The sequence below is a fragment of the Enhydra lutris genome, unplaced genomic scaffold, assembly GCF_002288905.1.
Source record: "Enhydra lutris kenyoni isolate GAN:26980312 unplaced genomic scaffold, ASM228890v2 scaffoldscaffold22, whole genome shotgun sequence".
NCBI classification, from domain to species: Eukaryota; Metazoa; Chordata; class Mammalia; order Carnivora; family Mustelidae; genus Enhydra; species Enhydra lutris.
The window spans coordinates 6,180,109-6,192,658 of record NW_019154106.1 but is presented as its reverse complement, the minus strand read 5'-3'; the positions used below and the strand labels follow the sequence as shown (position 1 = coordinate 6,192,658).

Sequence of the window (12,550 nt, the reverse complement as noted above, 5' to 3'; positions counted from 1 at the left end):
AGGAGCTCAGAACTTGGAAGAACCTGGCGGGACAGAACTGGGAGGCACACAGTCTAGGGTTTTAGCCGACAAGCTTACCCTGAGCAGACCCAGTGTGGTGGCTGTCAAACTTAGCCCAGCCTGCAACTTCACAGTGGGCAGGTGGCGCTGTCATTAAGTGCGGACTATCCCTCTGTGATCCGTGAAGTTCACTCCCTGGCTGGATCCCTGAGCCCTGGACTGACTGAGCACCACATTCTGAGCAGTCTCTGGATTGAACCTAAAATACACCCCGAAAAAAAGAAACTGGAATGGAGAAGGGTCAGGAAACTGGAGCAGGGAGGGTAAAGGGATAGGTTTGTCAGGACAGGCAAGGAGAAGACTGGGTGGGAGACCACAGAGGTCTTCGAATATCTCCACTAGGGAAAGAGAAGAAGCTATTCTTCCTGAAGATAGAACTTGAGTTTGGAAGGTAATTTCCGAGCTAAGGAGAACTTCCTAACCTTTAGATCAGTCTCACAGCAGAATGTGGTGAGCTCCCTGTCAAAGGACATCCTTGACCTAGGGATGTAGGACCTCTCCCTGGCAGAGATGATGAAGGGGATTCTGGCATCCACTGGGACACTGAACCTGGGGGACTCTGGGTCTGAATACACCCTGACTCATAAGGAACATCCCAGATCTCCGGAGACCAGTGCCAGGCTTTGTTATGCAGGGTTTGTACCTCAGGGGGTTATCCTGCTGTCGCCCACTAGTGATATCAACCTAGGGGCAGTGGGGGCAGTGCCAGAGTAGCCACCAATCCAGAGCTGCAGAGCATCAGACCAAAACCTGGGCCTGGAAGGGATTTGGCAAGGCCAACAGGTGCCCCCTCCCACATTTTTTTTCTTTTTTAAAGATTTTATTTATTTATTTGACAGAGAGAGAGACAAAGCAAGAGAGGGAACACAAGCAGGGGAGTGGGAGAGGGAGAAGCAGGCTTCCCGCTGAGCAGGGAGCCCGATGTGGGGCTGGATCCCAGGACCCTGGGATCATGACCTGAGCTGAAAGCAGACGCTTAACGACTGAGCCACCCAGGCACCCCCACACTTTTTTTTTTAAACCAACATTTACTAATTGTTTTTGTGTGGCTGGCCAGGGGCTACTGAGGGAGTGAACATGACAGGCAGGTCTTGGGCTGCATTCTAGGGAGGAGACAGAAAACCAACAAGAAAAATATTAAAAGAACTAAGTTCTACAGAGAGAAACAGGTGTAGGAGGGGGCTCTATGGGAAGTCAGGGATCAGAGAAGACTCTCTGAGGAGGTGATATTTACTCTGAGCCCGGAATCATTTTGCCTTGGGCAGCTGGTCAACAGACATCACTGTGGCCATTCACCCACGGGGACAAGACCGTTTGTTTCCGCAGATGCCCAGGTGCCCTTCGTCAACTTTTTCTCCCTTAGGGCCAAGAAGCCCTTCCCCTAGGAAGCAGCCCTAAACTACTGCGAATCCCACAGGGACATAAACAGTTCTGAAAGTTGGGCGAGGAGCATTAACTAGTCTGTAGAGACAAAGGGGCCTGGGATCAGACCTGGAAGACGCGGGTAACAGCAGTGCTCGGTTCATTGGGTCTTTGTGGGCATTAAATGAGTACATGCACTTAAAGCATCAAAGCGTCCGACATACAGTAAGCGCTCAGGAAGTGGCAACTACCTCGATAAACGTCAATAAATGTTAAAAGTCTGGTTCTGTATTCGGAGGAGGCCAGGCCTTCTTCTTGCGCCTCGGTTTCTGCCGCTGTCCTCTCTGGCCGTGGCACTGGGTGCATTCAGGGTTAGGATCTCCCGAGCCTTTGCACACCGCTGCGGCCTCGGGGCGGTGTACAGTTGAGGAATCCGAGGCCGCGGGGGTAGGGGTGGTGGCCTTTGGGAACCGGTGCCTCGGGGAGCCCACGCCCCGCCCCCGCAGTGACCCCGCCCCCCACCTCGCATGGCCCCGCCCCAGTCCCCCTCCCAGCCCTGAGCGACTCCGGCCTGCGCGCTCCTTTAAGGCAGCCTGCGGGAAGAGAAGAGCGCGTTTCGCCCCCTCCGACGCCGCCGAGGTAGAGGCTTCACCTTTAAGGCGGCGCGGGGACTGCTGGGAAGGCCGGCGGGATGGAGGCGGCGGGACCCGCTCACGGCTGCGGGTCCGGGTGAAGCGGGGCGGGAGCCGGAACCTGAGCAGGAGCCCGGCCACGAGCCGAAGGCGTAGGTCCGCGGGGGCCGATCAGGTCGGGAGACCGGCCTCTGGGTCGGCCTAGGGGAGGGGTCGTCGTGGGCGCAGGCTGTGGGAGAACAAGGCCGGCCTGCTGGGAGGGGGCGCGGTCCTGGGTGGCCGGGGGCGGGAGCTCGGCCTTTTCAGGGGAGGGGGGTCCGCGGGGCGTCGCGCCGGCGTATGGGGAGCGGTCATTGTGGGCGCGGCCTGGGTGGGTGGGGGACGAAGAAGCCGATATCTCAAGGCCCTCTAGGGGAAGGGTCTCCCAAGGGGCGGCCTTCCCTAGAGGAGGGGCTCTGTGACTCGGCCTGCCTGTTGGGGAAGGGGTTGCCCGAGGGGTTGGGGCTGCATCCCCTAGAGGCGCCGGGGTCTCCTGCACGGGAGTGAGCCTCCACGATCCCTGTAGGACCGCCCTCCAGCGCTCCCTGTCCTGGCTAGGGGAGTCCCCGGGGAAGTCCCCAGCCGGCCTGAGCCGGTGGTCTGGGCCGAAGCCGGGTCCAGCCTCACCGGCCTCACCGCATTGCGTCTCCCCGGCCGAGACAAGCTGGGCGCGCCCTCTGTAGGCCGAGCGCGGGCACGGTGTGGGTTGCCGGCTAGGGGACCCTGGCACCCTGGGGACCCAGGCGTCCTGGGACCGGAGGTGTTTACCTAATTCGGGGCGGACGGCGGTGTGGCCCCAGGCCCGGCACTCGCCTGCCCGCCCCCTCGCCTTCACAGGCGGCACGCCATGGCTACGATGGTGCTTCCGCGGGAGGAGAAGCTGAGCCAGGATGAGATTGTGCTGGGCACCAAGGCCGTCATCCAAGGCCTGGAGACCCTACGCGGGGAGCATCGTGCCCTTCTCGCTCCCTTGGTAGCTCATGAAGCTGGCGAGGCGGAGCCCGGCTCACAGGAGCGATGTGTCCTCCTGCGTCGCTCCCTGGAAGCCATCGAGCTGGGTCTGGGGGAGGCCCAGGTAGGCTGGTGTGGGATGCTGAGGTGGGAGGTTACGGGAGGGATGGAGCCTTCCAGAGGAATCCTGGCAGTGTAGGAACAGAACCGGAACAGGGAACCATGTGGCCTCTGGAGCCCATGGTAAGACCTCAGTAAATATCTGGTGAAAAATGAACCGGCTTTGAAAACCCCAGCTGCGCCTTGCCTCAGAAGAGCCTGATCATCCTTTAGTCCCCATGCAGAACCCTGTTCCTGACTTCTCTGATGGGTAGCAGAGGCCAAAAGCATAGGAGAACAAAAAGGGAGATCCTTAAGAACCGCCCCCTCCCCATTAATTCTCTTACTCATTCCTTTACAGGTAAATTATCAAGTGCCCACTATGTGCCAGGCAATCTGTTATGTGCCAGAGACACAGGTCCAACAAGAGACAAGATCTCTGCCCTGATCTACTGGGGAGAGAGTCAGAAACACACAAACATTTGTTACATATTGTGATTAAGTTCTACATAGAGAACAAGATCCTGAGATAGCTTAAAGCCGGAGGTCTTATTTATGGGTCAGGGAAGACGTCTAAGGAAGTGACATTTAAGCCAGGACCTGAAGGAAGAAATGAACTGGCCTCCAGAGAAGGGAGGGAGGCAAGAGGTTACATGTGCAAAGGTCCTGAGATAGGAAAGATCTTGTGGTGGGAGAAAAGAGAGAAGACCTGTCTAACCAGAGCTTCCTGGGGAAGGAGAGGGACAGGAGAGGCCTGTGGCCAGGCAAGAGCCAGATCATGCTGCAACTTAGTAGTTTGGGTCGTATTCTCAGAAAAGCAGGAAGCCTTTGGAGGGCTTCAGTAGTCAAAAGATACAGTCCGCCTTAGATTTTAAAAGCTTCCTTTGGGAGCGCCTGGCTGATTCAGTAGAACATGTGACTCTTGATTCTGAGATTGTGAGTTCAAGTCCCTTGTTGAGTGTAGAAATTACTTTTAATAAAAGAGTCTTAAAATAAAAACTCCCTTTGGCTGAGGGGTGGAGAATGAACCATATGGAGCGCATCAAGGATGGAAGCAGGTGGCAGGTAGCTAGCAAGCCACTGCCGGAATTCAAATGAGGAATGGTAGCCTGGACTGCAGAGGTGGCTGCGAGGGAGGAGAGAAAGGACCTGGTTCTGGGTGTTCTGGATGTTCTGGATGTTCTGGAGGTGGGTCCAGCAGGACCCAGAGGTGAAATAAGGGAGAGAGGGAGAGAGAGAGGAGGGCAGAGTAACCCAGATTGTGGTTGGAGCAAGTGAAGGGGGCAGGAAAGCCCACATGGCCAGGGGTTCTGTTTTGGTCCTCTTGACACTGGGGCTGCCAGGACGATATGTTGATGGAGATAATCCAGGAGGCGGACAAGGGGTGGACAAGGAGTACACACTTTCTCCAGGGCAGTGTGTTGGCTGAGATGCCGCCTGGCTCCATAAATCCTGGGCAGGTGGCATCATCTTGGTTTCCTCGTCTTGAAAATAGGGCTCATGCCATCTGCTGTGTATACTTGCAGGCTGTTTAGGGAATTTTTTAAAAAGCTAGTGGTTGTGAAAACACCTGTCACTTACGCATTTGCTAGTCAACTAGAAAGTGCGGGGTCCCAGACGGCCTGGCCCTGTGGCAGTGCAGTGCTGGTCATTCCCTCCTTGGCCAGTTGGCTGCCGGGTACGGAGAGAAACGCAGAGGGGTCCCCCTCCTAGTATGCGCCTGACACAGATGGGCAAGAGGATGGCATGGAGGGAAAGTGCCCTTCTTTCCTTGGGCTGCAGGAATGACCCTGGCTGTGAAGGGTGGAGAAAGAGTAGAGCCTGTACGAGACTCCAAGGCAGGAAGAACTTAAGGGCTCAGGAAAAGAGTCCTAGAGGTTGGAAAGACGGGTAGGGGCTGAAGCTGAGGCCTCTGGGTCCCCTTCCCCTCTGGTTCCCGGGGGGCTTGGGACACATACACCTCTCCTTTCTAGGAGCTGCATAAGACCAGGGGCTTACCTTGGCAGAAATCAGGATGGGGTCTTTCCGTGTCCCTTCAGCCACTTCTCAGGGTTCTTAGGAAATTGCTAGCCCTGGGGTAAGGGGCACTGGGATAGTGGCTGTGGCAGCAGAGCTTAGGTACAACCCCCAGGAGAGACGAAGGAAGAGAACAGCTAGCTCAGGGAAAGCGCAGAACCCCAACTAGCCCTCTTTGTGATCAAGTCAGTGAGGTGGGAACCGGGAGTTTTAATGCAGAGGACTAGCTAGAGGCCCAGGGGAGGGGATGGACTTTCTCCGAGTCCAGCAGAGCCAGCCTGGGAACCCAGGGCCTGACCCCAGCAGGAAGGAGCTGGGGGTGGGGGGTGGTCCCAAACCTCCTGGGTTCAGGTCTTGGACTAGGGTCTATTTGGGGCCTTCGGGGGAAACTCCCTTGATGAAAGGAGAACTTGGTGGCCCTCAGCCCTGTAGGCAGGGCCAGGCCCCAGCACCCCAGGAGGCCCAGGCTGGGGGTGGACGAGACTAGCCCTCATCCTGGCTGGCTGGCACCACAGGTGATCCTGGCACTGTCGAGCCACCTGGGGGCCGTGGAGTCAGAAAAGCAGAAGCTGCGGGCTCAGGTGCGGCGTCTAGTGCAGGAGAACCAGTGGCTGCGAGAGGAACTGGCCGGAACCCAGCAGAAGCTGCAGCGCAGCGAGCAGGCCGTGGCCCAGCTCGAGGAGGAGAAGCAGCACCTGCTGTTCATGAGCCAGATCCGCAAGCTGGATGAGGACACGTCCCCCAGTGTAAGCCCCCACCACGGCTGCTGCAGGGCCATCGGGCGGGGGGCCTGGGAGCGGGGAGGGACACGGAGTCCACTGGGCTCTGACCCAGCCACTGACACTTGGGCTGCCATGCCCCTCCTTCCCTGACGCTCATTCTGTCCTCAGGAGGAGAAGGGGGATGTCCCCAAAGACTCACTGGATGACCTGTTCCCCAACGAGGAGGAGCAGAGCCCAGGTGCAGAGGGGCGGCCGGTTCTGGGGAGGGGGAAGGGGGGGCTGTGGGAACTCCTTGTCCTTGGGACCCAGCGGTCACCAGAAACGGTGACCGAAAGTCCACCGTGTTCTTTCCCGCCGCGTTTCTGATCATCACAGCCCAGCATGCTGGAGTCGTCAGGCAGGTCTCACGTGTTGCTTCTCTCCCCCTAAGCTCTGAGGAACAGGTATCGCAGTGGAGAGCTTTGGAGCAGCCTGGCCCGGGCTCAAGTCGTGCTCTGCCACTAGTCATCCTGGGACCACTGGTTTCTCTCCCTCTCAGCCTCCTCTGAGGGTTAAGGAAGACGCATGCACAGGGCTGAGCCCAAGGCCCATGCTCGGCTTGCTAATGGCGTCGAGCCCCCGAGTCCAAGTCTCCCTCCTGCAGATGGGAGACTGCGGCTCGGGGGTTAGGCGGCTTGCTCTACAACACACAGCTTGAGGGATTGGGGCTAGGACTCTACCCACTCTATGGATGGGGAAACTGAGGCAGAATAGCTAGTGACTTGTCGGGTAGGTCAAAGGCATGGCTTGCATGTGCCAGCCCTGCCCTGGGGGGCAGTCAGTACATCTGGTCTGCCCTTGGCCTTGCAGCCCCCAGCCCTGGAGGAGGGGATGTGGCTGCCCAGCACGGGGGCTATGAAATCCCAGCACGGCTCCGCACGCTGCACAACCTGGTGATTCAGTACGCCTCCCAGGGCCGCTACGAGGTGGCCGTTCCCCTCTGCAAGCAGGCGCTCGAGGACCTGGAGAAGACCTCAGGCCACGACCACCCTGACGTCGCCACCATGCTGAACATCCTGGCTTTGGTCTATCGGTGAGGGCGCCTCTGGTCACAAGCATCCGTGGGAGTCTGCACACTGCCTGAGGGCTCTAGCCCTGGGTCACAAACCCCCGGTCCCTGCTGTGGGCCAGGACTGGGCAGCTCGGCTCTACCAGGCAGCCCGGCCGCAGATGAGGAGCTTATGGCCAGAGAGGCCTGGGCCTATGGGGTGCCTAGGGCCTCCCTGAGTCTGGGCTACAGATAGACTTATTGGAGGAGAAAGGCTTGGGCATAGCTAGGGATGGGGACAGCACCTGATGAGGACTCTAAGGACACAAGGGAGGCAGCCCAGGTCTTTGGGGAGAAAATTTAAAAAAAAAAAAAAAAAAAAAGTCTTTGGTGAAAGAGAAGTTGCCCAGAACATGAGAGGGTTGGAAAAGTTTTCCTTGCTGGAAAGAACAGTATGAGCAAAGGCCCTGGGGAGTAGACAACAAGGTGCACTGGGCCTGAGGAAGTTGGGGTAGAATCCTGGGGAGTCTGGCACATCAAATCCCAGTACTCGATGCCCTGGTGAGTTGTGAGTAAACTGTTCAGAGTCCCCCCAAGCCCCTGGAGGGCAGAGGCTGACCAGGTCTCCCCAACCCCTGCGTAATAATCACATCCACTCATCAGTAAATACCAGAGGAGTGACCATGGGGATCTGGGACCAACAGGGGGAGGGCCTTGGGCTGGAGGACACCCCTCACCGTGCTTCTGCCTGCACTCAGGGACCAGAACAAGTACAAAGAGGCCGCCCACCTGCTCAACGATGCCCTGGCCATCCGCGAGAAGACACTGGGCAAAGACCACCCGGCTGTGAGTGAGAGTGGGTGGGAGGTGGGGGCTGCCCCCTGCCCTGCGTTGGGCAGGGCCCTGGGTCACTGAGTGTTGATTCTGCGCCCCCCCCCCCCAGGTGGCCGCAACATTAAACAACCTGGCAGTTCTGTATGGCAAGCGGGGCAAGTACAAAGAGGCCGAGCCCCTGTGCAAGCGGGCGCTGGAAATCCGAGAGAAGGTGGGAGCAGGCAGGGCTGGGCAGGCCGGCAGGGCCTAGCAGGCAGGGGCTGAGGGCAGCCCTGAGCCCAGCCGCTGGCTCCCGCTCCTGTCCCAGGTCCTGGGCAAGTTTCATCCGGATGTGGCCAAGCAGCTGAGCAACCTGGCCCTGCTGTGCCAGAACCAGGGCAAAGCCGAGGAGGTGGAGTACTACTACCGCAGGGCCCTGGAGATCTACGCCACCCGCCTTGGGCCTGATGACCCCAACGTGGCCAAGACCAAGAACAACCTGGTACCCTGAGCCAGGAGTGGGGTGGGGCGAGGGCAGGAGTGGAGGGAAAGGAAGGAGAAGGCTCAGCTCCCCATATCCCCGCTCGCTCTCTGGGCCTTTCCTCCAGGCCTCCTGCTACCTGAAGCAGGGCAAGTACCAGGACGCAGAGACCCTGTACAAGGAGATCCTCACCCGCGCCCACGAGAAAGAGTTTGGCTCTGTCAATGGTGAGGCTCAGACCACCATGTGCCCCCGGCTCACACAGCGCAAGCCTGGCCGGCCATTCGCATCCAGGGCAAATACTTGAGCTTGGCGGGCCCTTGTGGGGTCTGGCTGGTTCCCAGCCGTGTGTACGCACGTGTGAACACACGCACCCAACTCACACAGCCTCCCGGGTCCTGCCGGCGCTGCGTATGCCCTTAGCAGAGTCTTCCCCTTCCTCCGCTGGGCGATTCCTGCTCACCATGAGGGCCCACCCTGAATGTTTTCCCGGCTGGGAAGCCACCTTCCGGCCCCCAGTGGTCAGTCGTTTCCTTCTCTGGGGTCAGCCAGCCTGGGTGTCATTCAGGCCCAGCATGTGTCCCAGGCTGTGGACTTGAGGCATTTAAGGACCCGCTCCCCCCAGCCCTCTGTCCCAAGCCCCTCAAACACGGGCCCGCGCCATGTCATCTCCGTGTTCCAGAAGAGGGTCAGTATTGTTTCGAGTCTGTTTTTTGTTCACTCATTCATTCATTCATACCTTCATTCATTCAACAAAGCCCAATCCTGATCCTTCTTGGGTACCCCCGACCCCCTCCCCAGACCCCAGTCCTATGTTTCAACCAGGAGAAGCCTATATGGGAGGCTGGTGACGGCCCCCTTTCTCCCCCCAGGGGACAACAAGCCCATCTGGATGCATGCGGAAGAACGGGAGGAGAGCAAGGTAGCTCTGTGGGCAGGGCTGGGGTGGTCTGGGGAGGCAGGGTGAGCTGAGGGATGTGTAGAAGGGAGGGGCTTCTGCCACCTCCCCTGACCATTCCTTCCTCCAGGACAAGCACCGGGACAGCACCCCCTACGGGGAATATGGCAGCTGGTACAAGGCCTGTAAAGTAGACAGGTGAGGACGGCAGGGCACGGCTGGAACTGGAACAGACGGCAGGGAAACAGCATCCTGGGTGGGAGCCCAGTCCAAGCTCTGCGCTGCATAATGCTCACGCGTGCACGCGCACACACACACACACACACACACCTCTGTGTCAATTTGTCTTTCGAGAACTGAGTCATAGGCCACCTGTCCCAAAAAGGCTTTCTGTACTGGGACAGCCCAATTATCTTGCCCTTGGGTCTCCCAGCTTTCAGTCCTGGTGGCAACATCCCACTTAGGGCTCTGGGGCCAGGTCCCCAACCCTAGAAACCTGGGGTGATTCCAAGACAGGAGAGTCTAAGTAGGCCTAGCACAGGGCTGGACACAAGACAGGAGAGATTCTGGTCGGCGGGATGGTTCCTCGGGGCCCCCTGTGGGCCGGAGGCTAGGATGGGGCTGGTTCCCTGGGGAACACGGAGTTGGACACCACCCTGCTGTCCCGTCCACAGCCCCACAGTCAACACCACCCTGCGCAGCTTGGGGGCCCTGTACCGGCGCCAGGGCAAGCTAGAAGCTGCACATACACTGGAGGACTGTGCCAGCCGCAGCCGCAAGCAGGTGGGCCACTAGGCATTGGGGGGCGTGGCAGGGACCTGGGTGGCCGTGCGCGTTCCCGCCAGGATTCAGGGCTCCGGCCGATACGCCCTGCTCCTCCCTCAGGGCCTGGACCCTGCAAGCCAGACCAAGGTGGTGGAACTGCTGAAAGATGGCGGCGGTGGGCGCGGAGACCGCCGGGGCAGCCGAGAGGCGGCGGGGGGTGCCGGGGCGCGGCCTGAGTCTGACTTTGAGGAGGCGGGGCCTGCAGCTGAGTGGAGCGGGGTGAGTCTGGGGGCTGGGCCGGCCCAGGAAGAGGGGTGGTCAGTGTGGCAGAGAGAAAGACCGGTCCGCCCCGCAGGACGGCAGTGGCTCCCTACGGCGCAGCGGCTCCTTTGGGAAGCTCCGAGATGCCCTGCGGCGCAGCAGTGAGATGCTGGTGAAGAAGTTGCAGGGTGGTGGCCCCCAGGAGCCTCCTAACCCCAGGTGAGCCTTCCAAGAAGCCACCCGGAGCCCACCAACCCCAGATGAGCTCCTGACCCAGGTGAACTCCCTCATCTCCCGTAAGCTCCACCACCCACCAGATCTGCTCCCCTCCCGTCAGCCTCCGTCTCCAGCCCCCACCTGACCCCTTCCCACCTCCTCCCTCACCCCGTTCCACCCTTGGCAAATCCAGGCGTTCCTTTCTCCTCAGGATGAAGCGGGCCAGTTCCCTCAACTTCCTCAACAAGAGTGTGGAGGAGCCCGTCCAGGTATGGCTGGGTGGGTGTGGGGGTACTGCGCAGTGAGGCCCAGGCCCCAGGGCCCAGAAGCTGCATGTCCTGTGTACTGGCCAAGCTTGTCGGTCACGTCTGTCTATCTCGAAACCTTTCCAGCTCTTGCCGGGCCTGGCTTTGGGCTGGATCCTGGGAAGACAAATGAGGGAAACCCAGCTCCCGCGGGGGGTGGACGTGCAAGTGGCCAGGGCCGACACAGTGACTATGGAGGTGGGCGGGAGGGCCAGGGACTCTGGCTGATTGGGCCCCGTCTGGGCAGCAGCACGACACTGAGCCACCTGCCTGCTCTGCCCACAGCCTGGAGCTACTGGCTTCTCAGACAGCCGCGCCCTCAGCTCCAGCTCCATGGACCTCTCCCGACGAAGCTCCCTCGTGGGTTAATCCTGAAAGGGCAGCCAGTTGCCAGAGCCTCCACCCGGCACTGCCCTCACCCCCAGCCCTTCGCATGGGCCTGCTGCTTGCCCCATCTGTCTCTCCCAAGGACCCCCGTCTTTTCTGTTCAATCTCAGGGTAACCTCCTCCCTTGTCATCTCAGCCTGAGCCCTGGAGGCTGGGCCTGCCCGCTCCAGCTCCGGCCCTTATTTATTCCATCTAGCAGGGCCCCCTCTTTAGGTTCGGGGCCAGGTGAGAGGCTGGCCAGAGTCTCCAAGATAGAGACTCAGTGGCCCGCCCTCCCCAGGCCCCCCTTCGCCCCCGAGCCAAGAACATTAAGCACCTGCGGTCCCTTCAGCACTCCTGCCCTTCTGCCCCCCACCCCTCGGCCGTTGCTTCTGTATATAGAGAAATAAGTTATTGGCCGCGCCCCTCCCCTCAGTCCACGGTACTGCCCGGTTATGCCCTCACCGTGCCCTTCTCTAGTGGTACCGCCCAGGCCTTAATCACCCCCATTCCGCGCGGTGGTATCTTCCAGGCTCTACATCTCGGGGGGGCGGCGCCTCCCCAAAGGGTTCCCTGGGCCTTCTCGCGCTCCTCCTGGCCTCTGAGGGGCGCGTTGAGCCCCATCATCGCCCCATGATCGCCCCATGCCCCAGGACGGAGAACCCTCCCCTTGCCCGTCCTCTCACCGCCGGGTCCCGCCCAGCGTCCCGGCCTTATGCACTGCCCCTCCCGCCCGGCCCCGCCCAGGCACGGCCTGACCCCGCCCCGGGCAACGCCCGTCGAGCCATCCTGCCACGCCTCTCCCCTCGCCTGCGGCTTCTTGCTAGGGGCGATGATGGCCCCTGTGGCAGGAGGGGCTGCCCCAGTTGCGGGGGTGAGGCGGTCTCTTCTCTATTTTCAAATGTTGCTGTAGAAATAAAGACCGTTTGAATCTGAGCCGGGCTTGTTTTGGGGGCGGAGGCCAAGGGCCCCTAGCGTCTCTAGATTGGGGGTGAGGTTGGGAGAGGCTGCGAGCGAGAGCCAACGAGCTTGTGTGTGTCGCTCACGTCCGGTTCGGCGCTGCTGGAGCCCAGGTAGTTTGCTCCTTTCCCGGATTTGTTTGGGGGCCTCACAGGTTGAGTTTTTTCTAACAACCTTCATCACTTAAGCTCTGGAGACCGCGGGCTTTGATCTCTTCCCCTTACTGAGCTGTTTTATCTTGAGCGAGTTACCGAGACTAGACCTTTTCCATCTATAAGATGTGGGTGACGACACCCTCCGGGGGCTGCGTCTGAGTTAGGAGTGCCAGCACACCAAGAACCCCAAATAAGTGAACTTCTGATGCTAAAAACTCGGGGAACTGCGAGGGTAGGGATGACAGCCTCTGCCAGACAAACATGAAACGTGTCAACCCCAGCCCTAAACTGACCTCTTACGGTCGGGACGCGTCAGGTGTCCTCAAGCCTAGGTACGGCTATATGGAGCGAACTACAAGCCCCAGAAGGCAATGCGCGGCGATGATGGGGCGTGGGCTGGGAGACGCGGCCTCGGGTTTACG

The 12,550-nt window shown here is 59.7% G+C and overlaps 1 protein-coding gene across 4 annotated transcripts; it reads left to right on the top strand.

Moving 5' to 3' along the window:
- The first annotated feature begins 2,114 nt into the window (after positions 1 to 2,114).
- LOC111149675 (kinesin light chain 2) lies at positions 2,115 to 11,949 on the top strand. 4 transcript variants are annotated; one of them, XM_022506888.1, is made up of 16 exons: positions 2,115 to 2,206; positions 2,894 to 3,168; positions 5,675 to 5,905; positions 6,050 to 6,119; positions 6,731 to 6,953; positions 7,667 to 7,754; positions 7,852 to 7,953; positions 8,050 to 8,223; positions 8,330 to 8,429; positions 9,075 to 9,124; positions 9,231 to 9,298; positions 9,775 to 9,883; positions 9,986 to 10,144; positions 10,221 to 10,345; positions 10,554 to 10,611; positions 10,933 to 11,949. In XM_022506888.1, the coding sequence occupies exons 2-16, from the start codon at positions 2,941 to 2,943 to the stop codon at positions 11,014 to 11,016; spliced, it is 1,869 nt and encodes a 622-aa protein (XP_022362596.1). In that variant the 5' UTR covers positions 2,115 to 2,206; positions 2,894 to 2,940; the 3' UTR covers positions 11,017 to 11,949. The 4 variants fall into 4 exon arrangements, with proteins under 4 accessions (XP_022362596.1, XP_022362598.1, XP_022362597.1 ...); XM_022506890.1 differs by having other exon boundaries at positions 2,115 to 2,210; positions 2,931 to 3,168; XM_022506889.1 differs by having other exon boundaries at positions 2,189 to 2,229.
- The last annotated feature ends 601 nt before the right edge of the window (positions 11,950 to 12,550 follow it).

What these genes read in the sequence shown, in the direction of transcription:
- LOC111149675 (XM_022506888.1), top strand. Translation starts at nt 2,941, where the DNA reads ATGGCTACGATGGTGCTTCCGCGGGAGGAGAAGCTGAGCCAGGATGAG. An exon ending in AAGAACGGGAGGAGAGCAAG is followed by an intron (nt 9,125 to 9,230) that starts GTAGCTCTGTGG and finishes TCCTTCCTCCAG; the next exon opens with GACAAGCACCGGGACAGCAC. An exon ending in CTGCAGCTGAGTGGAGCGGG is followed by an intron (nt 10,145 to 10,220) that starts GTGAGTCTGGGG and finishes TCCGCCCCGCAG; the next exon opens with GACGGCAGTGGCTCCCTACG.